We start from the raw sequence: 26,279 nt of genomic DNA, 5'->3' as shown, positions 1-26,279 counted from the left end.
ATGTGGTACATAAACAAGCAGGGAGGTACACATTCCTACCCCCTCTGCAGACAAGCAGTGACCTTATGGGACACAGATTTGACTTTTCAAGTTCACCTGCAAGCACAATTCCTGCCAGGAAAAACAAATACTCTGGCAGACGAACTAAGCAGAAACCTCATGGATCCCCATGAATGGAAACTGGATCCACAAGTCTTCAACATGATAATAAGGAAATGGGGATGCCCAGACATAGATCTATTTGCCTCCCCTCACAACTGTCAATTGCAGAGATTTTGCACAAGGATTTACCACAAGCAAGCATGGAAAGTGGACACCCTATCATTCAGCTGGAAAAATCTAACAGTATATACTTTTCCCCCACTGCCTCTCCTTCCCAGAGTACTCCTAAAGGTCAGACTAGAGAAGCCAAAAATGATTCTGATTGCACCAGACTGGCCACGCCAGCACTGGTACCCAATCCTAAAGAGCTTGTCTCAAGGTCCAGCATGGATAGTGCCTCAAACTTCTCAACTGCTGACCCAACAAAACAATCAGATCTTGCACAGCCAACTCAGGACCTTAAACCTGGCAGCATGGCGGCTAATGTAGCCATTCAGAACACTCCTCTTTCAAAAGCTGTTATGGATGTTATTTTGGAGGCCAGGAGGCCAGTACCAGAAAATCTTATGCAGAAAAATGGAAGAGATTCTGTGCTTGGAACCAGAAACAAGGCATTGACACGTCTGTACCAAATATTCCTCAGATTTTACAATACCTAACTGAGATGCTGAACAAAGGCCTTTCATTCTCATCAATTAAGATTCATGCCTCTGACATTTCTGCACATTACAATACGGAACCACCTATCTTTTCTCATCCTTCAATAAGGCAGTCCCTAAGAGGGGCCAAAAACATTAGGCCTCCAAGGAGAGCACCAATTCCGGCCTGGAACCTCAATTATGTTTTGGAAAAACTTACACTGCCTCCTTTCGAGCCAGCATCAACAGCAGATATAGAATTCTTATCATGGACAACAGCTCTGCTCCTAGCCATAACCTCTGTAAGGCGAGTCTCGGAGTTACAAGCACTCATGGCTGTGGAAACTTTCATCATTTTCCACCCAGACAGTATTTCTCTGAGGACAAACCCTACATTTATGCCTAAGGTGGTGTCTAGTGTGGCCCTCAACCAAACCATTCACTTGCCTACCTTTTACCCAAATCCACAGAACAAGGGTGAGAAAATTCTGCATTCTTTGGACATACACAGGCAGTTGCGCTTCTACTTGGACAGAACTAAAGCTTTCAGAAAGACTGAGCAACTTTTAGTGTCATATGCTGCAGGATCACAAGGAAAGGCTATCTCAGAGCAGACTATTTCTAAATGGATAGGCCATTGCATCAGTTTCTGCTACTTTCAACATGGCAAATCAGTGCCTAAGGGCATTAGACCTCATTCCACCAGAGCAGCAGCCACTTCAGCAGCCTTCCTAAGAGGAGTACCAACCAAAGAAATCTTAGAGGCTGCAACTTGGAGTTCAGTTCACACCTTTACAAAGCACTACCACTTGCCTCCCTACTCTAAGTCCAGAGCAGGCTTTGCCACTGCAGTTCTGCAGGGCCTCATAGCCTCTCCTAATCCTATTTAGCCCAGCCACCCATCCTCAGCTTTGGGATTCTACCCAAGAGTAATGACTGCAACAGTGAAACACGATGAACATAGTACAGTTGTATACCTACCATAAATGTAGATGTTCGAGTATATTCACTGTTGCAGTCCAGGTTACCCACCCACCATTCCCCTTCTCTTTGCTGGGACTTATCTGCACTTCTCTATCCTATACAACCTTTTTGGCGTATTTGTTTGTAGATGAAGGAAATGTTATTTTTGTGCATGCATTTCTGATTGGTATATTTTTCAGCCTACCTATTTGGGGCACCTGACATCTGGGGCAAGAAAAACTGAAGAAAATGGCGTCGGCTGCATCTTTTACACCCCTGGCGCACTGACGTCAGGGAAAAGGCGACAGCAACCGACGCCGGACCTAGACTTTGGAATTCTGGCCGACTGCAGGGTAGCCTGCCAGCAGGATAACCCAAGAGTAATGACTGCAACAGTGAATACACTCAAACATCTACATTTATGGTAGGTACACAACTGTACTTTCTTAAACACCAATGTCTTTCTAGTTGCCTGCCCCTTATGTTAATTTGACCATATATCTGGTTTCCTCTCTGCTTTTACTGGCTGGTGTGAGTAAGCACAAACTTATCATTTTGTGAAATCACTCCCCTTCAATTGTTTAAATTTATTGGCCATCCAACTGTATTCCATAGTACCGGAATACAAAAGTGACTACCCCCTTTCAATCTATCTTGCTGTTTTAAAAATAGTGACTCATCACTAAAACTTAACTTTTAGACAGGTAGTTACCTACTTTCACATCTAACTTTTCTGGTGCACACTGCAGTGTTTAGGAAAAACATTTTTTTTTCATCTTACCTTAAAGCATCTGTTGCAAGACCACCAGTTATTGTAGAGCCCACATTCTGCCTCTCAGTATTCATCTTGGGATTAGTGCTTCTGTTTTCTCCTGGTGAGAGAAGGAGTGCAGTTACATTATTTCCTGGAGACTGCTGATCACCTGAAAGGTTAATAACTGCTTTATAGGTGACAGCTTAGAATCTGTGCTTACATTCTGATTCTGGTGAGAGTAGGAGCAGAGTGCATTGATTCCTGTCTCTTTCTGGTTGGAGTGAGTGTCTGTGCTTAACATACCTGATTGGTCTGGTTGCTATTCAAGACATCTAGCAGGAGAAAGGCTACAAGCCTGCAGACCCTTGCATTATCTGGGACAAGACTGTGGATCATCAAACAGGCTATGGCATGATTCTCTTCTTGGGATTGGTGCTAAAACTAAATAGTTTTAGCTAGAACAAGCCATTTTTTTAGTTTCAGCATTCAAAATGGTTTCCTTGTGCTCAGCATTTGCTCAGAACTCATTGTAAGCACTAAATAAACTATAAATTACTACAACACTCGACTTTTCTCACTTGTCAAGAGGAAAATAGTTCATAGGTTCATAGGTTCATAGGTTTATACTAGGCTATCTGCCCTAAGGCATTTATAAGCCTAGCCCAAATTATTGTGGCTTACGCCACCCCTTATATGAAAAAATACTGTGCCCATTAGTTTGTTGTGCCTCTGTCCAGCAGTGACACAGAGTTGATTCTTGGGGTAAACCTACGATCTCCCATCCACAGGTCTAGATTTCTCTTGAACAGAGTCAGCGAGGTGCTCTGCCTCACATGGACCGGGATTTTATTCCACAGCATAGGGAGTCTCTGAGTGATAAATCTATCCCTCCAGCACGTCCTATTTATATCCGTGCTAAGGTTTAAGTCGCTTGCTCTAGTGGTTTTGGTGGATTTGGATTTTTTGAGGTGGAGCATGTCCATTAATTCCGGGTTGGACATGGCCTTGTATGTCAGGCACATGTCACCTCTGAGCAGACGGTATGCGACTGAATAGAGCTGGAGTTTCTTCAATCTGGCAGCATATGACAGATTTTGGAGTCCCTTTATCCTTTTGGTGAGGAACTTTTGGGGTCTCTCCAATTGCTGCAGATGTCGGGTGAGATACATCCCGAATGGGGCATTGTACTCGATCATTGGTCTGATAAGTGAAGAGTACAGGGGAACAATGACCTCACTAGATCTGGATGTGAATCCCTTCATGATCAGGTGGGCAATGTAGAAGGTCTTTCTAACCACTTTAATAATGTGAGTGTCAAAAGAAAGGCCACTGTCAACCTGGGTCCCCAGGTCCCTGATAACCTCTTCTGTGCTTAGTGGATTGCCACCTATATGGTAGCTTGGGGTTACCTTGTTTTTCCCGAAGGGTATGACTATACATTTTTTGGCGTTTAACTTCAGGCCATGGCTCTGGCACCAGCTATCTGTTTCCGTGAGTCCCTTCTGAAGGATATCCGTGTCCGATGCACTTTCCACTATGGCGCCCAGTTTGCAGTCGTCTGCAAACTTTGTCAGCCAAAGTCCTCCCATGTTGGCCTGTACTTCTGAGAAGTAGATGCCAAACAATAGGGGCCAAGGACCGAGCCCTGTGGGACACCACTTGTGACCGGCTTGGAGTCTGACACAGCGCCAGCAACTCTAACCCTGTGGGTTCTGTCCTTAAGCCAGTTTGCAACCCATCTTGTGACATATGGGTTTACATTTAAGCTGGTAGTTTTTCTACAATACCCGAGTGGGGTATTGTGTCAAAGCCTTTGCAAGGTCAAGGTAGGCTGTATGGACTGCCTTTCCTCATCAATGGCCTTGGTGACTGTTTCAAGAAGTCAACCAAGTTCAAAAGGCATGATCTTCCCTTGACAAAGCCAAACTGGGTCGGGTCCAATGTCTGCAAGTCCCCTATATCTTTGTTTATGAGCTCCATTATGATCCTCTCCATAGCTTTGCAGACTAGACTTGTTAAGCTTATGGGGCGGTAATTACCAGGGTCCGTGAGGCACCGCCTTTGTGGAGTGGGACCACAGTTGCCGTCACGCCACTCCTTGGGCACGTATCCTGTGGTAAGGCTGAGATTAAACAGCTGCCTTATGTGCGGGTTTAATTCCTCATTTAGCTCAGGTAGCACACAGCCGGGGACACCATCCGTCCCATTGATGCTGTGTTTTTAGCTTTAGAGAGAGCAGCTTTCACCTGCGCATTTGAGATGTCCGGGAGGCTACACTCGGCTGGGATAGTTATCTCTCCTTTAGGGGAGAGGGGGTGAAGTTTGCACTGAACCTGTCTGCCAGTATGTTGGCAATGTCTGTGGGTTCAGTGATTTTTGTATCATTTTGGACTAATTCTGAGCATATCTGGGAGTTTCCACCCAGGTTCCTAACATAGCTGAAAAAGGCCTTATGATTGTCCTTTGAATCCATGGCAATTTTTCTCTCAAAATTGGCCTTAGTTGATTTTATGAGTGCTCGTATTTTTTACTAATAATGATCAGGGGTGACTTCCCTTTTATGGATTTTGTTCTATCATGTAATAGCTTTCTCCTCTTATTGTAAAGTTTGTTAATGGCTGGGGTCCACCAGACTGGACGCTTGCCCTTTGTGGAAAGAGTCTTGGTTTTATTTGGGATTGCCTGATCCATGCAGTCCTGGAGGTGTTCATAGAAGGCATTTGTAAGGGCTTCCAGAGCTTGGGTTGTGGTTTCCTCTGGCTCAGGGGCCTTGAAGGATACCACACCAGTCTTGAGTAGTGTGAAGTTTGCTTTAGAGAAGTTCTTCACTATGGTCTTTTTTGCTTGGGGAGGGGGCGGGATGTGCATTTCCAGTGAGATTAGTTTATGATCAGATCTCACCAATGAGGGATATACTTCCGTGTGGAGCATTTTGTCCCCATGTTTGTGACAATGAGATCTAGTATATTTTCTCCTCTCGTGGGAACAGTGACTAGCTGTTCCATGGCATTTGAATTTATGAACTCCAGGAACCGTTGGGCTAGAAAGTTAGGGCTTGAGTAATGTTCCCAGTCTATATTCGGGTAGTTGAAGTCACCCAATATGATGGTGTTTGGAGATACATTTATACCCTCCAGTGTCTTCAGGAAGGCTGTGTGGGGTTCCTGAGTTTGAGAGGGTGGCCTGTAGCATGCTACAATTTGTAGAGCAGTTTTGCCTATGGTTAGTTGCACCTGGATGGTTTCCGAAGCTTCGTGCGTTGCCACCAACCTGGAGGTGTGAGTATCCTTTATGAATATGGATACACCCCCTCCTTTTGTGGTGTGGTCCGGGTTTTGGGGCCGGAACGCATGATATGAGGTAAAACCTAATAGTGCCGGGGTGCTCTCAGGAGCCTTGAACCAGGTTTCAGTTACAGCACAGACATCGATGTTCTCCATACTGAGAAGGGCCTCGAGTGCGTGCATTTTGAGATTTAGACTTCTGGCATTGAGCAGCATTACCCTCAGTTTCTTCCCATTTTTGTTTTCTAGGGTGGTAGGTTTAGAATTTGAGCCTTACCTATCCAGGCATGTCCATGACTCAGCTCCCGGTGTTTTCTCCTGTCCACCTGATGAATCTGGGCATCTTGGGGCAATGTAGCAATTGCCTCATGTACACTGTCACCCCTCTCCTCCTACCACCCTACACTACATCTTGTGAGAGATGCATTTATATAGCCAAACTGGAAGCCAGTCTCTCTCCAGCCAAGACTGGACTAGACGGTCAAGAGGAGAAGGTTAACACCTGCACCACACCGCACTCAACACATACAATGTACTCAACACACTAGTCATAGGTGACTCTATAGTCAGGCACACTGATGTCCCACTCACCAGGCTAAACAAGGAGAAAGTTACTGTCAGCTGCCTGTTGGGTGCTAGGATCTGCCGCATACCACACACACTCATATCACTCCACAGCAAGTACAAATACGATTCTGTCATTGTCTGTGTTGGTGTGAATGACCTGAGACATACCTCCCTGGACTACATGAACAAAGACATGGAGGAGGTCTCAGATCTATTAGCACAGGCTGGTATGACCATAGCCCTGAGTAGCATCCTGCCATCGTCCAGAATGATACCACAGTACAAGGACAAAATGATTGACTTCAACAATTGCCTAAACTTCTGGTGTCATTCTAAGGACATCCAGTATCTGTCTGCCTGGGACGACATGGTCAACAGACCACGATGCTTTCCAAAGATGGCCTGCACCTGCCACCCTTGTGATTCCGGATACTGGCTAAGGCTCTTGCTACCCCTATAGTGCCTTTTTAGGCAAGGTTCAATTGCCAAATTCACCACCGTAACAGGTACAAGCAAGCAAACTCTGAGGATAATGCTACTCAGTGCTAGAAGTCTAAACCTCAAAATGCACTCACTTGAGGCACTCCTTAAAATGGAGAACACTGGCATCTGTGCAGTGACAGAAACCTGGTTCAAGGCTCCATAGAGCACCTCTGCATTACTAGGCTGTAATTCATACCATATCTTTCGGCGACCTAACCTGGACCAAAACAGTAAAGGCGGAGGCGTGTCCATATTCATTAAGGATATCCACACCTCCAGGCTAGTTACTCAACATAATGCACCCAAAATTATCCAAGTGCACCTAACACTGGGCAAGACTGCAATCCATGTTGTAGCTTGTTACAGATCCCCCACCATGCCCCAGGATTCCCACTCGTCATTTCTTAAAATACTGGAAAATATTAAGGTACATCCCAATACCTTAATTATGAGCGATTTAAACTACCCCATAATCAGCTGGGAAAGCTGCTCATGTACCAACTAATTCGCTCAAAGTTTTCTGGAATTCATAAATTCCAGCGCCTTGGATCAGCTTGTCCACACCCCCACCAGGGCAGCAATATCCTGGACCTGGTCATTACCAATATGGGTAACTGGTGTTTCATGCCAGAGGTCAACTCCTCGCTGGTCAGATCCGACCACAAAGCTAATCACCCTAGACATCCATATCTCACCCTTACCCCCCATTAAGGAAACCACCATCAAAACTACTCCAAAGCCAGCTTCATGCTTCTTAAGACAGAAGTGGCAAACTTCACGACACCCATGCAGACAGAAAATAGAGGTACGACTGCTGAATCTTACACAAATGCACTGTATAAGCATATACACAAGTGCATGGATCATGCCATCCCCAACAGAACCAAGACACTATCCTCCAAAAAAAGGAAGCCAATCTGGTGATCCCCTGCCATATACAAACTCTACAACAGAAGGAAGAAGCTGTTGCAAAAAAAGAGTAAAATCCCAAGATTGGAGGAACTCCCTTGCTAGCCTCAGCAAGAAGCTGAGATCCCTCATAAAAATCCTCCAAAGCCAGTTATAAAAATAAAATCGTCACTGATTCTAAAGACAACCACAAAGCATTCTACATCTATGTCAAGAATCTCAGTGGCAACTCTCAGATCTGCTCGGAGCTACAGCACAATGGCACTATATATACCAAACCAAGCGATATTGCAAACATCCTGGCAGATAGATTCAGTGTTAACTTTATCCCCCTCTCACCCTCCTAAGGGCCCATCTTAATACTGGAAGAATGCAAAGTCCTTGTAATCACAGATCAACAAGTAAAGACTGCACTCAACAAAGCCAAGAATACAGCATCCATGGGACCAGACAACATCCCAGGCTGCGTACTACATGAACTACAAAACAAACTGGCACCCCGCCTAAGTACCATGTTCAGTCATAGCTTCACCTCGGGCTATGTGCCTACTGAATGGCACACAGTGATGGTTATCCCACTCCACAAAGAACGTGCCACCACGGACCCCGGAAACTACCGCCCCATTAGCCTGACGAACTTGGTCTGCAAGGCCATGGAACGTGTCATTTTGGAGCTTATAAACAAAGACGTAGGAACCGCCAAACCACAGACCCCACTCAGTTTGGGTTTATAAAAGGTAGATCATGTCTACTAAACCTGATTGACTTCTTTGAAGCAGTCACCAAAGCCGTAGATGAGGGCAAGGTAGTGCACACAGCCTATCTTGACCTCGCCAAGGCTTTCAATACCATCCCCCACTCTGGAATTATAGATAAACTTACTAAACTTGGCATAAATCTCTATGTCACAAGATGGGTGGCCAACTGGCTCACTTACGGAACCCACACAGTAAAAGTAGCCAACTCCAAGTCTGACTTCAGACCAGTGACGAGTGGAGTACTACATGGTTCGGTTCTGGGTCCTCTCCTGTTCGGCATCTACTTCTCTGAAGTGCAGGCCAACAAAGAAGGTCTTTGGCTAACTAAGTTCATAGGTAGGTACTAGGCTATTGGGCCAAGGGCCTATGTAAGCCTAGCCAGCAAGGTTCCATAGCTTACGCCACCCAAGAAAGTTATTTTCCTGTGTCACTGTCGAGCAGAGACACAGAAGTGATCCCCGGGGTGTATTTCCTATTTCCCATTGACTGCAAACTGGGAGCCATAATAAAATCATCTAATGATGTAGACATTCTAAAAAAGGGCCTCACAGCGACAGATGCTTGGTGTCAAAGTCATGGCCTCAAGCTCAATACCAAGAAGTGCATTGTCATCCTCTTTGGGAAAAACTCAGTACCCATGAACGACCACTTAGACGGTAGCTCACTAAACACTGAAAGTGTGATAAGAGACCTCGGGACACAGCTGGACAGTAGTCTTTCCTTTGATAATCACATCACCACAGTAGCCAGGAAATCCTTCTACTTGGCACACCTCATCACAAAAGGGTTCTCCTCTAGAAAAAAAGGAGGTCATTGTTCCTCTCTCCTCATCTCTCATCAGACCCATTATAGAGTACAATGCCCCGTTTGGCATGTATCTCACAAGACACCTACAACAATTGGAAAGGCCACAGAAATACCTCACTAAGAGGATTACCGGCCTCAAACAGATGCCATATGCAGACCGTCTCAAAAAACTCCAGCTCTACTCCGTCTCATATAGCCTGCTCAGAGGCGATCTCTGCCTAACATACAAAGCTGTATCAAACCCAGTGCTGTTGGACATGCTACACTTAAAGAAATTCCAATCTCTCCAAACCACATGCTCCAGGGACCTAAACCTTGCACCACAATAAACAGAACATGCTGGAGGGATAGATTCCTGTGCCAGAGACTTCCCATACTCTGGAACAAACTACCCATTCATGTCGAGCAAAGCACCCCACTGGCCCTCTTTAAGAAAAATCTTGATAACTGGATGGGAAATAGAAAATTCACCCCAGGGATCACTTCTGTGGCACTGCTCGACAGGGGCACAGGAAAATAATTTTCTTGCATGGTGAAAGCCAGGGAACCTTTTTGGCTAGGCTTATAAAGGCCCCGGGGCCGATAGCCAAGTATCTACCTATGAACCTATATATTTTTGTATAGTATTTTAAGTTGCAGTGTATAGTCGTTGCACTGTTGTGCTCCTATAGTTTGAGACTCAATCAAGTATGTCTCAATTTTTCATTATAGCTGTGATACTTATTTCTTGCATTGTTTTATGTTCACTTTAGGATTCCATTGGTTACCTAAAAGCAGTTGGAGAGGATACAGATGTAACACAGCTTCCACAAAAGACACTTGAGAGGACATCTAGGAGATTGCAAGTCCATGAATCAGAGCAAAGGGAGGAAGTCAGTCAAAGGTACATTTAAGCTGCTGAAAAAAAAAGACTACATAAACTTGAAGAAGTGTACATTCTTGTGGCATGCCTTGGTAGTGCTTTACCAAAAGTTTGATAACTTAAAAAGCTATTGATGTGAAGTTGTTTAATCTCGCCGTTTATTCTTACAAGTGGGTTCGGAGCTGATCCATCGGCTCTGAGTCAGCTGCTTTACTAGCTAAAGATCTCAGAATAGCTCCAGGCCAGGCCCCTATCCCATGATGCTCTCCTTCCTACCCCAGATCTAGTTTGCCCCTGCAACTGACCGCAAGATCTATGGAGAGCTCGGGCCAGTAGAATTTATTTCTTTATCTTTGTATTTTGGCTCAAAAAGTTGGATATTTAGCTTAGTGTATATTCTTATAAGGTTTTAGGCAGTTAACCTCTATTTTTGTTTATATAACTCCACGTTATTTATGGAGCGTTTTGCTCTAGGCCTTTGGCCGTTTTTCTTCGTTTGTTAATTTAGCTTCGGATTTAAATTACAGAGTGGTTTGCTCTAGACCTTTGGCCGTTTTTTCTTTATCTATACAGTTTGAAGTTTGCATTTAATATTACTACCCTATCCCTTTGAATTCCAGTAGTAATATTTAGTGTGTGTCTGTGTGTGTGTGTGTGTGTGTGTGTGTGTGTGTGTGTGTGTGTGTGTGTGTGTGTGTGTGTGTGTGTGTGTGTGTGCTATCTTTATACATATAGATAGTGTGAAATACTGAATTTTTCTTATCCCTGGTTGTGCAGGGACTTTGTATCTGTGTTCTGTTTGTGCAGATTGCTGTTGCTTTTTGTGCATTTGTTGTGATCAAAGTTGATCAGGTCTCTGACAACTTCTGTTGTTTCCAATATGGTGGATCAGAAGGAAAAACAGAGGTCTGGCTTCAAGAAGTTTAATTGTGGGCAGAAGATGTCTATTACAAATGGACACGTTAATTGTGTTTATTGTTTGGGGCCTGTACACCTCCAAGAAGATTGTTCTATATGTCACACCTTCAGCAGTAGGGTCTTATTAGAACGGCAAAGGAAGTTGGTAGATAGAGGCTTGTTGAAGCCTGACTTTCAAGATTCCCTGGATAAGGCTGACCAGACTTCCAAGTCCTCAAAGGGGTCGAAGTCCTCAAAGGTGTCCTCGGAGCCTAGGTCATCAGCTCCTAGTCCTTCTTTGAGGGCACGGTCACCGGCTCCGCAGTCTTCGGAGCCGTGCACCATACAGATGCCCCAGAGCCGATCCCCGGTCTTGGTACCAATCTCGGAGACTCTGAAGTCTCCAACCCTTCGATCCGTGTCATCTTTGGCTCCTACGACCCGTTCGTTGAGGAGCCTTTCTGATGTCGATGTGGACTGGGTGGTGCAGAGGCTTTTAGAGAACCCGGATTTGGCTAAAATACTATCGGCTTCATCCCAATTGGGTTCAAAGCTTATGAATGTCCCACTGGCTGTGACTACTCCTCCTTTGAGCCGAGCAGGTTCTTTTGAGCTGGAGGAGGAGGATCTGATGGTTGTGGAGCTTTTGGAGCCGAGGCCTGTCCCAGTGCCTTCGGCTCCTTCAACCCTGACTTCTTCGGTTCCGTTGGAAGAGTCTCGGAGCCGACACTCTCTCATCGGCTCTGTGAGGGAGAGTCGAACTGATGCTTCGGCGCAGATGAGCTCAGCTCTGTCCTCTGGTTCGGAGCCCACTGTCTCGGCGCCGAGGAGGCTGCCGTCTTCTTCTGAACCAGCGGCTTCCTCGGGTCAAAGCAGTGGTGCCTTCGATGCCATGAAAAGGGTTATGTCATCTAAGACATTCACATCATCAGGTCTCTCCTCTTCCTCCCCTAAAGTGCCGAGTTCTGTCTCTACACCTCATGTTCCTGTTAAGTGTCGAGACCCAGAACCTCAGGTACCCCCAATGGGTGACCCCTGCTCTACTGAGACTTCACCAGAAGCTCCCACTGATGAAGTTCGCAGAAAGAGATTATGCAAGAGGAGGCATATAGATTCCCCTCAGAAATCTTTGACATCAGACACCGACTTAGAGGAATCACGAGGGTCCCCCTCAGAGGATATCTCCTTTGCGGATATCCCGGAAGTCCTAAAGCATAGAGGTGACTGGCAGTCCGTTAGCCCTACTGAGGATGAGTCGGTGCTCCTGAAGGCCTTTGGGTCTCAACCCTTCACCTCCTGGGTGACTCCGCCCTTTGATGAACTAATGGATTTAGTCGCTCAAAGGATGTGGGAGTCTCCCGATTCCATGGAACCAGTCCCTCAGAGGCCTAATAAATTTATCACCTTCCCCCAAGACAAGACATTTCTCACCAAGGGAGTCCCCGTTGATGCCATGGTGGTGGTGTCGGCCACCAAGAAAGAGATGTCAAAACCCTCTTCCTCTGTCCATCCTAACAGAGACTCTAAGATGACTGACAGATACAGGAAACACATCTTTAGTTCTGTGACATTTGCCATGAGATCGCTTAACTATTTAACCCATTTCACCCGTCTTCAACGAGATCTCCTCAAAGAGCTTGGAGATACTCTAAAGGGCAACACAGATGATGCTGTCTCTGAGAAGGTGACGACACAGCTTAACATCCTTAATTCTATTGTGAACTCGTCCATGTGGCTCATTTCTTATGCAGCCGATGGATGGAGCCGAGCAGCAGGTTCAGCAATAGCTCTGCGGAGACAATCCTGGATGCACTTATGCTCCTTTGCAGAAGCCTTCAAGTTTTCCTTTGTCAACACCCCATTTGATGGCTCTTCCTTGTTTGGGCTCAAAGTCAAGGAGACTCTCACTAGGCGTGAGCAGGAGGGAAAGACTATCTGCCGTAGGAGTCCATTTTTCCACCACTACTAGACCATACCCCAAAGGGCAGAAAGGTGGGAAAATGTGGTTCCGAAAGTCCCAAGGAGCTTTCCAGAACACACGTAGTGAACTCCCCTCCAGGGGCAGAGGAGGGGGCAATAACAGAAGACACCACCCTGGTGGCAGAGGGGGTCCGCAGAACCAGAGTGACAGGGAGCAGTTCCTTGGCAAGCCCTACCAGTGCTCCTTTGAGGAGGCTGGACTGTCCTGCTCTGGTGGCAGTTGAGGGTTGCATGGCTTTGCATCCAGATGCCTGGCTAGGTAATACAGCAGATTCTTGGGTACAAAGTATAGTTACCAAAGGATACTTCATTCCATTTCTACGAAGCCCGCCTGTCGGCACAAAAATCCCAGATGTTCCATCCAGTCTCAGGGATCAAGCAGCCATAGAAATCCAGAGGCTGCAGGACAAGAGAGTCATCCAGCCAGTCCCAGCAGACCAGATAGGATCTGGAACTTATTCCAGATTCTTTTTAGTTCCAAAGAAGACGGGGGACTGGAGACCCATCTTGGATCTCAGCAGACTCAACACACTTGTAAAGAAGGAGAAGTTCTGGATGGTCACGCTTCAGTCTATCCTTCCATTCCTCGGACTGGGCGATTGGATGTGCTCCATAGATCTCAAGGATGCATACTGCCACATCAAAATGGCCAGGCCACCCAGAGATCATCTGCGTTTCTGGCTGGGAACCAGTCACTACCAATTCAGAGCACTGCCCTTTGGACTCCCAACAGCCCCCAGAGTGTTTACCAAATGCATGGCAGTAGTTACGGCTCACCTGAGATGTCTAGGATTCACAGTGTTTCCATATCTGGACGACTGGCTCCTTACCGCTGCTTTCAGGCATCAACTAATTCTGTCCAGAGATCACACCCTCTATCTCTGCTCTCAGCTAGGCATCACTATCAATTTCGAAAAATCTGCTTTGTCGCCATGGCAGTATATATCCTTTATCGGAGCAGAACTAGACTCTACCACCGCCACAGTAAGTTTACCCCTGGACAGAATAACCTCTGTACGGACTCAGGTCTCAGACATTCTGCAGAGAAAAAAGTACCGGCCCATCAGGTTCTAAAACTCTTAGGCACCATGGCAGCTATTCTCATAGCAGTTCCTCTGGGATGAATGCACATGAGGATCCTCCAATAGTTACTTTTCACCCAGTGGTCATACCAACAACTTCCCATGTCATCCTTAGTCATGATTATGGACTCTTGCAAGAAGGATCTTTGCTGGTGGTTGACCAGCCAACAGCTTACGATGGGTCGTCCATTTGTTCTCCCCCCGCCATTGGACACGGTGACCATGGATGCTTCCCTGATAAGGTGGGGGGGGGCTATTTCAGGAAAGTACTGCCCAAGACACCTGGTCGGAGACAGAGTAGCAGTTACACATCAATATTCTGGAGCTGAGAGCGGTGCTTTTGGCATTGTAGCACTTTCATGACTCTCTGCCTCTAGGGACGATTGCCATACAGACAGACAACATGTCGGTTATCTGGTACATCAACAAACAAAGAGGAACCAGGTCTTACCCCCTGTGTAGAGAGGCCTTAAGAATTTGGCAGTGGGCTGTGTCCACTGGGCGCTTTCTGATTGCAACGCATATCCCGAGGAAATCCTACATAATAGCGGACAAATTGAGCAGAGCCATTCTGTTGCCTCACGAGTGGTCCCTCAAGAACGAAGTTGCGGAGATGATTTTCCGCAGGTAGGGCCAGCCTTGCTGCGATCTGTTTGCATCCCCTATGAATGCCAAATGCAGAAGCTACTTTGCCCTAAATCCCCAACCAGGGGACAACCCAAGGGACTCGCTCGTACACGATTGGCCCCCAGGACTCCTGTATGCATTCCCCTCCTATTCCCCTGATTCCCAAGTTCTTGCAGAAAGTCAAAGCTCTTGGCAGGACGGTAATCTTAATAGCTCCACTTTGGCTTCGTCAGATTTGGCTTCCCTTTCTCCGACTCTACCAACTGGAGGAACCTTGGATTCTGGACCCAGTTCCAGACCTTCTGACAAATTCGTCAGGGACCCTCCACCCCTCTCTTCGTTCCCTCAGACTGACAGCTTGGCTGCTCCAATTCCCTTCCTAGCCAGGTCACATGACTTTTCTACGGCAGTGCAACACATTCTGGTATCTTCCCATAAAGCTTCTTCCAGAAAGTTATATGCTAGTAAATGAAAGCGTTTTGCCATTTGGGCTTCTCGTAACAATGTTAATCCCTATGTGGCCCCTATTGCTAGTATTCTGGAATTTCTCTCTAAACTTTTTCAAGAAGGTGCTGTGGCTGCCACAATTAGAGTAGAGTTGGCTGCCATCTTAAATTTTCATCTTGGAACTGAGGGTTCTAACTTAATGTCACACAAATTGTGTCAGGCTTTCCTTAAGGGCACCATTCATCTCAGGCCTCCTGCTAGACAGCCCTTTACTCCCTAGAACCTACATTTTGTTCTGTCTCGTATTATTCTTCCTTTGAGCCTGCATCCTCTTGTCAATTGAAGTTCCTATCCTGGAAGACTATTTTCTTGGTGACCATTACTTCAGCACACAGGGTATCTGAGCTTCAAGCCCTTTCTGTCAAACCACTGTATTTGGTGTTTCATCAGGACAGGGTTTCACTGAGGACTAACTCTTCATTCTTACCAAAAGTGTTCTCGAGACCAATCTGAACCAAACTATTGAACTTTCCAACCATTGTCCGTAATCATTCTAGTCAGTTGGAATACATGTTGCATAAACTTGATGTCCACAGACAATTGAGATTTTATTTGGACAGGATGAAGGAATTTTGAAGATCTGACCAGCTCTTTGTATCTTATGCAGACGCCAAGAAAGGATTCTCAGTTTCTAAAGTTACCCTTTCCAAATGGTTAACTGACTGCATTAAATTTATCTACTCTTCTGCATTAGAATATGTTATGAAGGCCCATTCAACTATAGCTGTCTCCACGTCTTTGGCTTATACAGCTCATTTACCTTTGGATACTATATGTGCAGCTGCCACCTGGTCTAAGCCTCATACCTTTGTCATTCATTAAAAAGTGGACAAGGCCTCCCGGGACAGGGCTTCCTTTGGTTCCACTGTCCTCAGGAATATACTCCCGTGAGCCACCCAGGTTTAGGGTGCTTGGGACGCTACCCATGTGTAAGAATAAACAGCGAGATTAAACAACTTCACATAAAGAAGTTATGTTCTTACCATAACGTTCCATGTGAGTTGTTTATCTCACCTTTATTCTTACATTCCCTCCCACCATCCCCCTCCAGGGTGTCGAAGAACGGGTAGACTTGGGGTCTGGTAGTCTTTTCTGGGGTTCTTGCTCCTGCTGGAGTACTTCTGAGTTACGTTTTTCTTGTTGCTGAGTTCAGCAAACTAGATCTGGGGTAGGAAGGAGAGCATCATGGGATAGGGGCCTGGCATCAAGCTGTTCTGAGATCTTTAGCTAGTAAAGAGGCCGACTCAGAGCCGATGGATCGGCTCCGAACCCACGTGTAAGAATAAAGGCAAGATAAACAACTCACATGAAATGTTGTGGTAAGAACATAACTTCCTTATTTTAATGGTGAATAAATATTGTATATGTTTAAAAAGACAGAATTGAATACCATTTCTCACATTTATCATTTTATGAGTATAGTTGAATTTTTTATTTATTTTTGATAAATGGTCCCTGCAAATCCGTAGCAGGCTACCTGTGCCCTGTTACCCTTTTAGGTCTCCTGCCCTTGAACTAGCAATCTTGACTGTGCATAATTCACCATGAGATCATCGGAGATTACTAGGCTGTTGACCCGGAGGTCATTTTAATGCTAGCCGTTTCAACCCAATTTAATACCGTAGAGGTACTTGTCAATACCCAAGATTGCATTTAGTGATATCTGCCCATGTCTAGGAGGATTGTGGGCGCTATCCCCGGTAAGAATTTATGGTGCCCCATCCACTCATTCAGCTTCCTCTTGAACAGTGTCAGAGAGGTTCTCTGTTTCACATGAATTGGTAGCTTGTTCCAAAGACGTGGCAGTTGCTGGGAGATAAAATCTGTCCCTCCAGCATGTCCTACTTAAGTTGCAGGCCATATTTAAGTCCCTGGAATGGGTAGCCCTACATCCATTTGATTTACAGATATGCAGTAAGTCCATTAGGTTTGGGTCTTGGGTTGCTCTATAGGCCAGGCATAAGTCATCCCTAAGAAGTCTATAGAATATGGAGTATAGTGACAGGGATTTTAGTTGGTCCATGTAAGGCACATGCTGGAGGCACTTGATCTTCTTTGTTAGAAACCTCTGAGGTCTGTCTAATTGCTATAAGTGCTTAGTATGGTACATACCAAATGCAGCATTATACTTAATTATGGGCCGGATATGTGCCAAGTAGAGGGGGTTATAACTTCTTTTGCTCTCAAGGCAATGCCTCTATTAATCAAGTGAGCTAAGTGGAAAGCTTTTCTTACAACGGTAGACATGTGATGGTCAAAGTTAAGGTCACAATCAACCTGTGATCCCAAGTCCCTTACCACTTCATATTCAGTTTGAGACTGTGACTTATACACCAGTTATTGGTCTGTGTGAGACCATCCTGGAGTATACTGACATCATTTGGGGATTCAGTGATTGCACCTAGTTTGCAGTCATCTGCAAACTTGGTCAGCCACAACCCTTTAGTTTTGACCTGAACTTCTGAGAAGTATATACCAAACAGCACTGACCATTGTGACACCCCGCTGATAACAGGTCTGCTGGTTGATGTGGAGTTGCCTACTTTGATAGTGCGTGTCCGGTATGTGAGCCAATTGGCAACTCATCTTACAACGAAGGGGTTTACAATCGGTTTGCTAAGTTTATTGGTATTGCTTGAATGTGGTATTGTGTCAAAAGTCTTTGCTAAGTTGAGGTATACTATGTACACAGATTTGCCTTCATCATTGGCCTTGATCACACTTTCAAAGAAATCCACAAGATTTAACAGGCAGGATTTGCCTGTCATAAAGCCGAATTGGGTAGGCTCCAGGGTTTGGACATCACCTATGTCTTTGCTTATGAGTCACTAATGATACGCTGTATGGGCTTACAGATGAAGCTGGTTAGGCTTATGGGTCTGTAATTCCCCAGGTCTGTTGTTAGGCCACCTTTGTGGAGGGGAATAACTGTAGCTGTTCTCCATTCCGTAGGAACAAAGCCTGTGGTTAGGATATGATTGAAATAGGTACTTAGTGGTGATGCTAGTTCATGTTTTAGCCTGTTTAGAAGACAGCCTGGGATGTCTTCTAATCCCATAGAGGCCATGTTCTTTGATAGGGCTTTGAGGACCTGCTGTTCAGATATGTAAGGTGGGGGGGGTGGGGTTGAGAGAGGGTTTGTTGTAAGTTAGGAAGGGATAAGGGAATGAACTTTTTGCCATACCTATCCACTAACAGGTTTGCTATCTCTGTGGGGCCAGTGTGTGTGATGCCGTTGGCCACCAGTTCTGCATATGCTTGGATCCTACCCTCTCGGTTGTGTACATAGCTGTAAAAGGCCTTATGGTTATCCTTACCAGTACTTGCTAGGTTTCTCTCAAAGGAGCTGTTGGAGGATTGGACAAGTTGCCTTATTTGTCTGTTAAGGCTGAGGAGGATGTTTTTCCATTGTTGGGTCCTTGTCTTTGTTTTCTTGGACAGCAGCTTTTTGCATTTTTTGTAGAGTTTGTTGATGCTGGAAGTCCACCATGGCAGCTTGATTTTACTTTGGGGTCTGGCTTTGATTCTGTTTGATACAGCTGAGTTTATACACTTATGCAAGTGATTGTACTTGGCTTTAGTGTAAGCTTCAGTGTAGTTACCACTTTCAGCTTGGGATGGGGCTTGGAATTCATTTATACTTTCACCTAGGTGGGTATAGTTTGCCTTGGTGAAGTTTTTTAGTCTGATTTCACCCTTTGTGAGTTCTGCTGTTGGTGTCAGTTCAAAGGTAACCGATTTGTAGTCAGTTTTAACTAATAAGGGTCCAACAGTTGCAGCAGTGCACCTGCTTGATGTGTTGGTGAGGAGATGATCTAGAATGTTTGTTCCTCTTGTCGGGGTATGGACAATCTGTTCTAGGGCATTTGAATTCACAAAGTCAAGAAACTTTTGTGCTAGTGAGTTTGGGCTAGAGTAGATTTCCCAGTTGATGGTGGGATAATTAAAATCCTCAGTAGCCAGTGTGTTTGGTAAAATTTGGATTGTCTTCAGTTTGGTTAAGTAGAGTTCGTGGGTGTTGTGATGCATGGAGGGGGATCTGTAACTGGCTAGGACTTGAATGAGGATCTTACCCACTGTAACCTGTATGAATTTTGAGTTTCTGAAAACTCGATCATCTGACGTAGGTACAAAGATATATGTATATATTTTTTAGTGACGTGTGTTTATACCATCTTCAGAAATTAGATTTTTAGATTGACTTTTGATGTACTGTTTGTTTATTAGGCAAAATCTAATCAGTATTTGCAGTTTGCCAATGTCTTGCTTTTGTTTATTAGGCAAAATCTAATCAGTATTTGCAGTTTGCCAATGTCTTGCTTTTATCTCTATCTGTAGCCTGAGTAGCTTATTATGTCAGGTTCTAACGTGGAATGCATGAGTGGCTGCTGCCCAGAGGAACAAAATTAAATGGTCCTATCTGTGTCTAGTCCAAATGCCCTTGAAAAGAATGGGACACAGTGTGCAGTTTAGAAGAATAAATAAGGACAATTAATAAAATGTAGTTTCCTTAGGATCAAATAAAAATAAAGGAAATTGTTCAGTTTCAATAGTATAAAGTTATGGAAAAGAATAGCAGCAGTATTGATATAGTGTACAATTTGTTGATTCTGTATGCATGCAGGGTGTACGATATATCAAAGCATATGATAGGCTGCACATTGAATGTTTGTAGGAGAAGAAAAATTACATGTTTTTTTGTAACAGGAGAGATTTAGTGGAGGCAGTCTTGATGAGTAATAAAGTAGAATGTTGTATATGACAAAGTATATTTCTAGAGAGGATAATGTATGTAGACTTTGTTAGCTAACAAAAGTGAATGAGAATTTATAATATATATATATATATATATATATATATATATATATATATATATATACATATATATATATATATATATATATATATATATATATATATATATATATATATATATATATATATAAGAAGAGGTTATAAAGAATTTGGAGATAGAAGATCATGACAGGTGTGAAGACTTGCATTTCGCAACTATGCCTGAAGGAGTTAAAGGTAAAGACTGTTTAGGATACATGATTGAACAACTGACTAATTGGACAGGGATTCCATGTAATAGCATCAAATTGGATAGGGCACACACAATATTCATGACCAATGAAACATTGGTCCAATACTTTAGACCTATAAACTTAAGGAAAAGCTCTTAACTGAACTTTGAAGAAAAGAGAAGGTTTTACTCGTAGGGAACACCAGTGTCTGTGTCAAGCAAGACTATTCACTGGGCATCAGAATGAAAAGGAACAGATTCCTGCTGCATATTTAACTGTGTAAAGCCCTTGGTTTAAGATTTAAACTGCTCTATCCTGCTAATTTTAAAGTAGTCTTATCGAGTAGTCCTAAAACATTTATTTTCCCGGAGGAGGCTATGGATGAGCTGTGAAAATGCAAGGACTTTCAACAACACAACAATTTGAGTAAATCAGCAGCTGCAACAACAAAGGAGGGGGATCACATGGAAAGACAGGCCAGCGAAGACATTCTCACTGTTCAAACAAAAGATGTTGACTAAGCACGTGGAAATGAAGCAGCATTCATGAGTGGTTAAGGAAACACTACTGTCTGAATTGGGCGCCAGCACCTCTCTTCATCCTGCGCCAGAACACCAGGAGACTCATAGCAGTTGTGGAAGGATAGAAGCAATGGTCAAGGAGTTGAAATATACATATGAAGTGGAGCTTATATGATTGTTTTCCACGCCCCTCTTCACAGTTAGTAAGGAGGAATGGTGGGTCAGTCTGTTGGACAGAGAGATGGACAAGTATGATAATGTCTGCCATGAGTAACGGTAAACTCAAAATATTTAAATAAGAAGCCTGACACTAGGGACCAGGACAATTCTAAAACCACATTTCAGTTTAGAACTTGATTAGGTTTCTACTCCAGTGCTGGAATCTAGGGAAATGTAGAGTGTTATCAGGTCATTGTGCTGAGGGAATGGGTGATGGACAAAGTCCTCAGTCAACACATGTGAAATTCAAGGGTTAGCTTCCTGATTGCCGTTTCTGAAAAAAGAAGGATTGGGCTCCTGATTAGTTTCTCAGTCAGTAATTGTCAGTACAGTAGTAATAAGAGGTCTCTGTAAAAGTACATAGGAGGGAAATGTGGCACAATCAGTCTGTAATGGAAGGAGGCTCCAGTCACTAGAGGAAATAGGTTACACTTGTCCATGTAGGCCCCAGTGTTGAGTGTTGAAACGGTGCACTGATAGAAAGTGTATGCTGCACACAGATATATAAGAGGTGGGCCTAAAAAGTGAAACTGTGGGGAGTCCAAAAAAAACTACATTGGGAAAACTGCATGTGCAAGCCAGAAAGTGGAAGTTTGCTTTAAGATTTTTCTAGGGAAAGATACAGTACCAAGTAGAACATTGGCTCTACACCTCAAAAAGGAAGAGAAACAGAGTATTAAATAAGTATTTAGTTTATAGAACAGTTTTCAAGTTATTTCATCAGGGGCTGGAGGGCATGGACAAATGTATATATAGTTAAGGGTTTGAGTCAGACATGAAATGAGAGATTGCAGTAATAGACACTGGAGTACAAAATAAAATAAATTTGGAGATTATTTTGGAAAGGATCCTTCTGGGGGAATGCTAAAGGAGGGGGGGAGTGGAAATAGTATGTGGGGAGAACCTTGTAAGTTAAATAAAGGGTAAAGAATGACTTTAAAAATAGCCACTTAGAGTGTTAGTGGTCTACTAAATGAATCAAAACAGAAAAGGGAGTTAGAATATTTCGATCAATGTACAGTCAACGTAATGCTGCTACAAGAAACACTCATGACAGTAAATGAGCATAAGGATTTTATCACAAAATACCATAAAGAGGTATTTTATTCAAATGTGGGAGAAGAGAAGAAACAAGGAGTTATAATTATGCTAAACAGGGGAATCTTATTCACGGTAGCTGAAACTAAAGCTGATTAACAAAGAAGGTATAGCTTGATAAAGGGGGACTGGAGGGGTCAACTGATCATAATAGGAATTCATAAGATGCCACATAGACACAGTACATCAGATAGCAAAACTTTGAATGACACAAGTCAAATCCATAAAGTCTGTAGCCTTCCAAGTGATGAAACATCCTCGTCCTCTAGCTTGACTCATTGTATAACTTTTAGGACTAATGGCTTCCTCTGTAACTGTGGTCCCTTTTGGCCATATGTCATATGAGAGTTCTACAGTGTACGTTAGTTGTACAATGGTCATAAAAGCCACATTCTCTTCATTACAGGATTAATTTGACTCAGGTGTGCCGAGACCATTTTCATTGGTGAATTTCGTCCAACACAAATGCTCAGGGCAGACACTTCCTCCCTCCTGCTCCAAAAGCCACAGTCACCGTAGCTGCTTCCCTTCTGGGTGGAGGTAAGGCATTTCAAAGGGAAGACAGTTCAAGGAATGTGGTCATCAATAGAGGCCAAACCTTACATCAGTGTCTTGGAGTTCAGAGCAACCCTCCTTATGTTGCAAGCATTTCAGGATGTAACGGACATGTTGGTGGTTTGGTATATCAACAAACAAGGTGGAACATGCTTGTACACTCTTTGCCAAAAAAGCTTATCTAAACAATCCTATCTTGGTTTGTGGTTTACTGTGGAGTTGACTGGTAAGAGAAGTTTTATTTGAATTTATATTTTATTTTTATCACTGTTTTCAATGTTTGTAGGAAGGAAGGGATAGCTTGTAAACAAGAAGATTTACTTTGATTTCTGTTTTGTTGTTTTACCTTTAATTTTCACTACTGGTTGTTAGAAAGGGTTAGGTTTTAGACAGGCAAGTTCTAACCATCCCAAGGGGCCTAGTCAGCTATAAATTCACACAGATGGCAGAGAGAAAAATCCAGAGCTTATCTAAACAATCCTATCTTGGTTTGTGATTTACTGATCTTTACTGTTACAAAGAAATGTGACTGTGAGCGATAGTGTGCAAAAGCTACTGCGTGCATTCGTGTGTAACATAAAGGAATTACGGCTTTTGTCTCACTTTCAGAACTTCTACAGTCAGAACAACAACTTTACTGTACTTACTTTAGTATTTAGTTGTGTGATTTTTCTCATAGAAGTTGATTTAAGTTCTCTTTGAATTCTGTGGTTACTGATTTTGATTATTCTTTTCTTTTATAATTTTCTATTTGTTTGAAGCTGAATGTAAATGAGTATGCCATTAGTAATTTGGTAAAGCACAAATATGTTGTACAGTGTAGTAAATGCTATGCATATTTAAAGGTAACACCTGATAACACTAATTGTTTATGTTCCTCATGTCAAAAGTTGGATGATTTGCTTACCATTATTAGAAGTAAATCTAAACTTACTGATGATGATTGTGCTTGTGCAATTGCCTCGTCTTAGAGAACTGTTGTTACATATATTAATGACTGGACTGGTGAGATGAATAATGTTAGGCATAGAGCAAATAGAACACACTTAGGAAATGATGTGTCTGTTATCTGTAAAGATCATTCGACCGCTGTGAAACAAAACTATGCCTCTTCAACTTTGGAATTCTGGATGCAAGTATTCAGCAATCTGAAGGAAACAAAAGAAAGAAAGAAGTTCACAACAAATAACAAAGAAGACAAATAAACTTATAAATATCTGTAAAGTAAAGAGAATATGTACTAAAAAGGGCACTGTTTTGTTACGTAAAACACCAATTACAGAGAATGGTAACATTTTTCTGTCAGAAAACCTTCAGTCTACAGAAAAAGGCATGATTTTTCCAAAAGAGAAGGTAGAAAAAAGAGGCAAGGGGCAGGTGAAAAGAAAGAAATCAAAATTGAACATGGAAGAATTGAAGAACATTACTGTAAGAACAAAGGTAAGAAAGACAGATGTTGACTACATGCTCAAGCTGTGGATGTACAAAGCCAGCTGGATGAGAATTGTATGTTTGTAAATTTAATACACAATGAAAACAGTGGGATTAATAAGACTAATGGTGATGAAGATCATTCCTTTGTTAACAACTGATAGAGCAGATATTACTGGATTAGAAGTTGAGGATTCTTCAGATCTAGTCAGAAAAGATATTCTTGTAACTGGAGATTCAATTATTAGAGGAACTGATACTTACATTTGCAGAAAAGGTAATGAACATTGAATAATGTTATGCTTGCCAGGAGCAAAAATAGAAGATTATAGACAAGTGTTGGAACACCTTAATGTAAGCAAGTATGGATCTGTTTTTATTCATGTTGGTACAAATGATCTCATCCGCAAGGATACTCTGACTGTTAGTAGGGAATTTATAGCCCTCTTAGATAGTATAGCTTGTACTATAGTGTTAGGGTTTATTTTTCACAAATCACACATAGAAAGGATAGTCAGGTCACCGTGAATGAAAAGATTCTGAGTAAATGCTTACATGGAAAAAAATATTCTGGTTTAAAAAATGGAAATGTGTAGAGCATCCAAGCCTAGTTTTGGGCACGAGTTCAGACAGGATGGCGTGCATTTGTCAAGGTCAGGGAATAGAATTTTTGCAGCAGATATGTTGCAATATTTGACAAAACCACGAACTCAGCAAAAGGAACAACGAAATAAGGTAAACAATTCCAAATGTAGAGACCAACCCGACAAGACCACAGCTCGGACAACGGGGTGAAAACAGCTGATTTATTGAACGGGCAAAGACAAACAGAATTCCAATAGAAATATAATCCTGGTTAAGCGCTTTCATCTGCAATTCGGCAGACTTCCTCAGAACCAAGAATACATCTTTAAATCTTAAAAACATTTTGGCGCCAAAATTCAGTGTTGTGCTTAAAGGGCAATGAACAAAACCTGAATAAACTGTATGCATAATAATGGATTAATCACATCATAAAATATGGCTAATAACCTAGCAAAAACATAATCAATAAATAAATCAGAACAATGCAAGCCTGTTATATGTTATGATACTTGTTAAAAATGAGATACATGAGAAACTAATTGCATACTTAAAATACATTGAATCTAAAATGTTGTTTAAAATGTTATTTAAGATATTAAAGTATTAAAAATATTGAAAGTTAAAAGTGCGAGTTGAACAGTAACAATAATATATATGTATGTAAAGATGAGTACAAAATACTAAATACTAAAATGTCTCAATCTACAACTTGTATGCTCTAAATAAATAAATGATCAATAAATATGTAAATATCAGTGTATAAATATATAAATATATACATATGTAAATAAATAGATAAATAAATAAATATGTATAAATATATATGTATATAATTATGAATAAATTATGTAGATCAGTCCAACAACAAGAAAGGTTTAATACTTATAAAATCATTTAATCTCGGGCTAGTTGTGGCATCACATAAAATCTGCCACCTACTTTCCAACATAGCCAAATATGCTTTCCAGTTACCTCCACTAATAGAAACCTCAGTTTGATCAATAATAGTGAATACAAAAGAGTGAGTAGAACCTTTTTCAATAATGTGCTTGCTAAGAGCATTGTTGTAGTCTTTCCTTTTAATCTTGTAAAAATGTTCATATATCCTGGTTTTAAGCTTCCTATCGGTCTTTCCTATATAGTATGCCGAACAGGATGTGCAAGTAGCTAAATAAACAACCCTCTGTGTGTTACAATTCCCTGACTTGCTCTGTATACAGGTTTTGGTTACATTGTTTAATCTAATAACCAAACTACTATTTATATGCTTACATTGGTTACAAGAACCACATCTAGTAGTTCCTCTAGTGGTGTTACCTATTTTTTTGTCTCCTTTAGGATGTTCCAATAAGTATTTCAAATTGTGGGATGTCCTATACACAAAACTAGGATACTGACCTACAGAATTACTTACATTTTCAGATAATGTAAGAATGTCCCAGTGTCTGTGTAAAATTTCCTTAACAATATTTGTATAAGGGTTAAACCTAATCACACAGACTTGTGTTCTTGTATGCAAGTCAGTTCTATTAGAAAATTTATAAGGTACACCTAACAAAGGTAGATATTTATTACCCCACTCTTGCTTCACATAGTCTATAACATTTTCCAACATACATTTAG

General features: G+C 42.6%; 1 protein-coding gene across 3 annotated transcripts in view; it reads left to right on the top strand.

The window, feature by feature from the left end:
- Window positions 1-26,279, top strand: part of RBBP8 (RB binding protein 8, endonuclease) — a 2,682,217-nt gene that overhangs the window by 1,756,265 nt on the left and 899,673 nt on the right. For all 3 annotated transcript variants that reach the window (XM_044065365.1, XM_044065366.1, XM_044065368.1), the window contains one exon: window positions 10,018-10,148. In XM_044065365.1, coding sequence (XP_043921300.1) covers window positions 10,018-10,148 — 131 coding nt within the window. The remainder of the gene's footprint in view (window positions 1-10,017; window positions 10,149-26,279) is intronic.

The sequence above is a fragment of the Protopterus annectens genome, chromosome 3.part0 (genome assembly GCF_019279795.1).
Source record: "Protopterus annectens isolate FY-2018-M chromosome 3.part0, PAN1.0, whole genome shotgun sequence".
Classification (NCBI taxonomy): Eukaryota; Metazoa; Chordata; order Ceratodontiformes; family Protopteridae; genus Protopterus; species Protopterus annectens.
The sequence above is the reverse complement of the archived record's forward strand: the minus strand, read 5'-3'. Positions and strand labels throughout refer to the sequence as shown.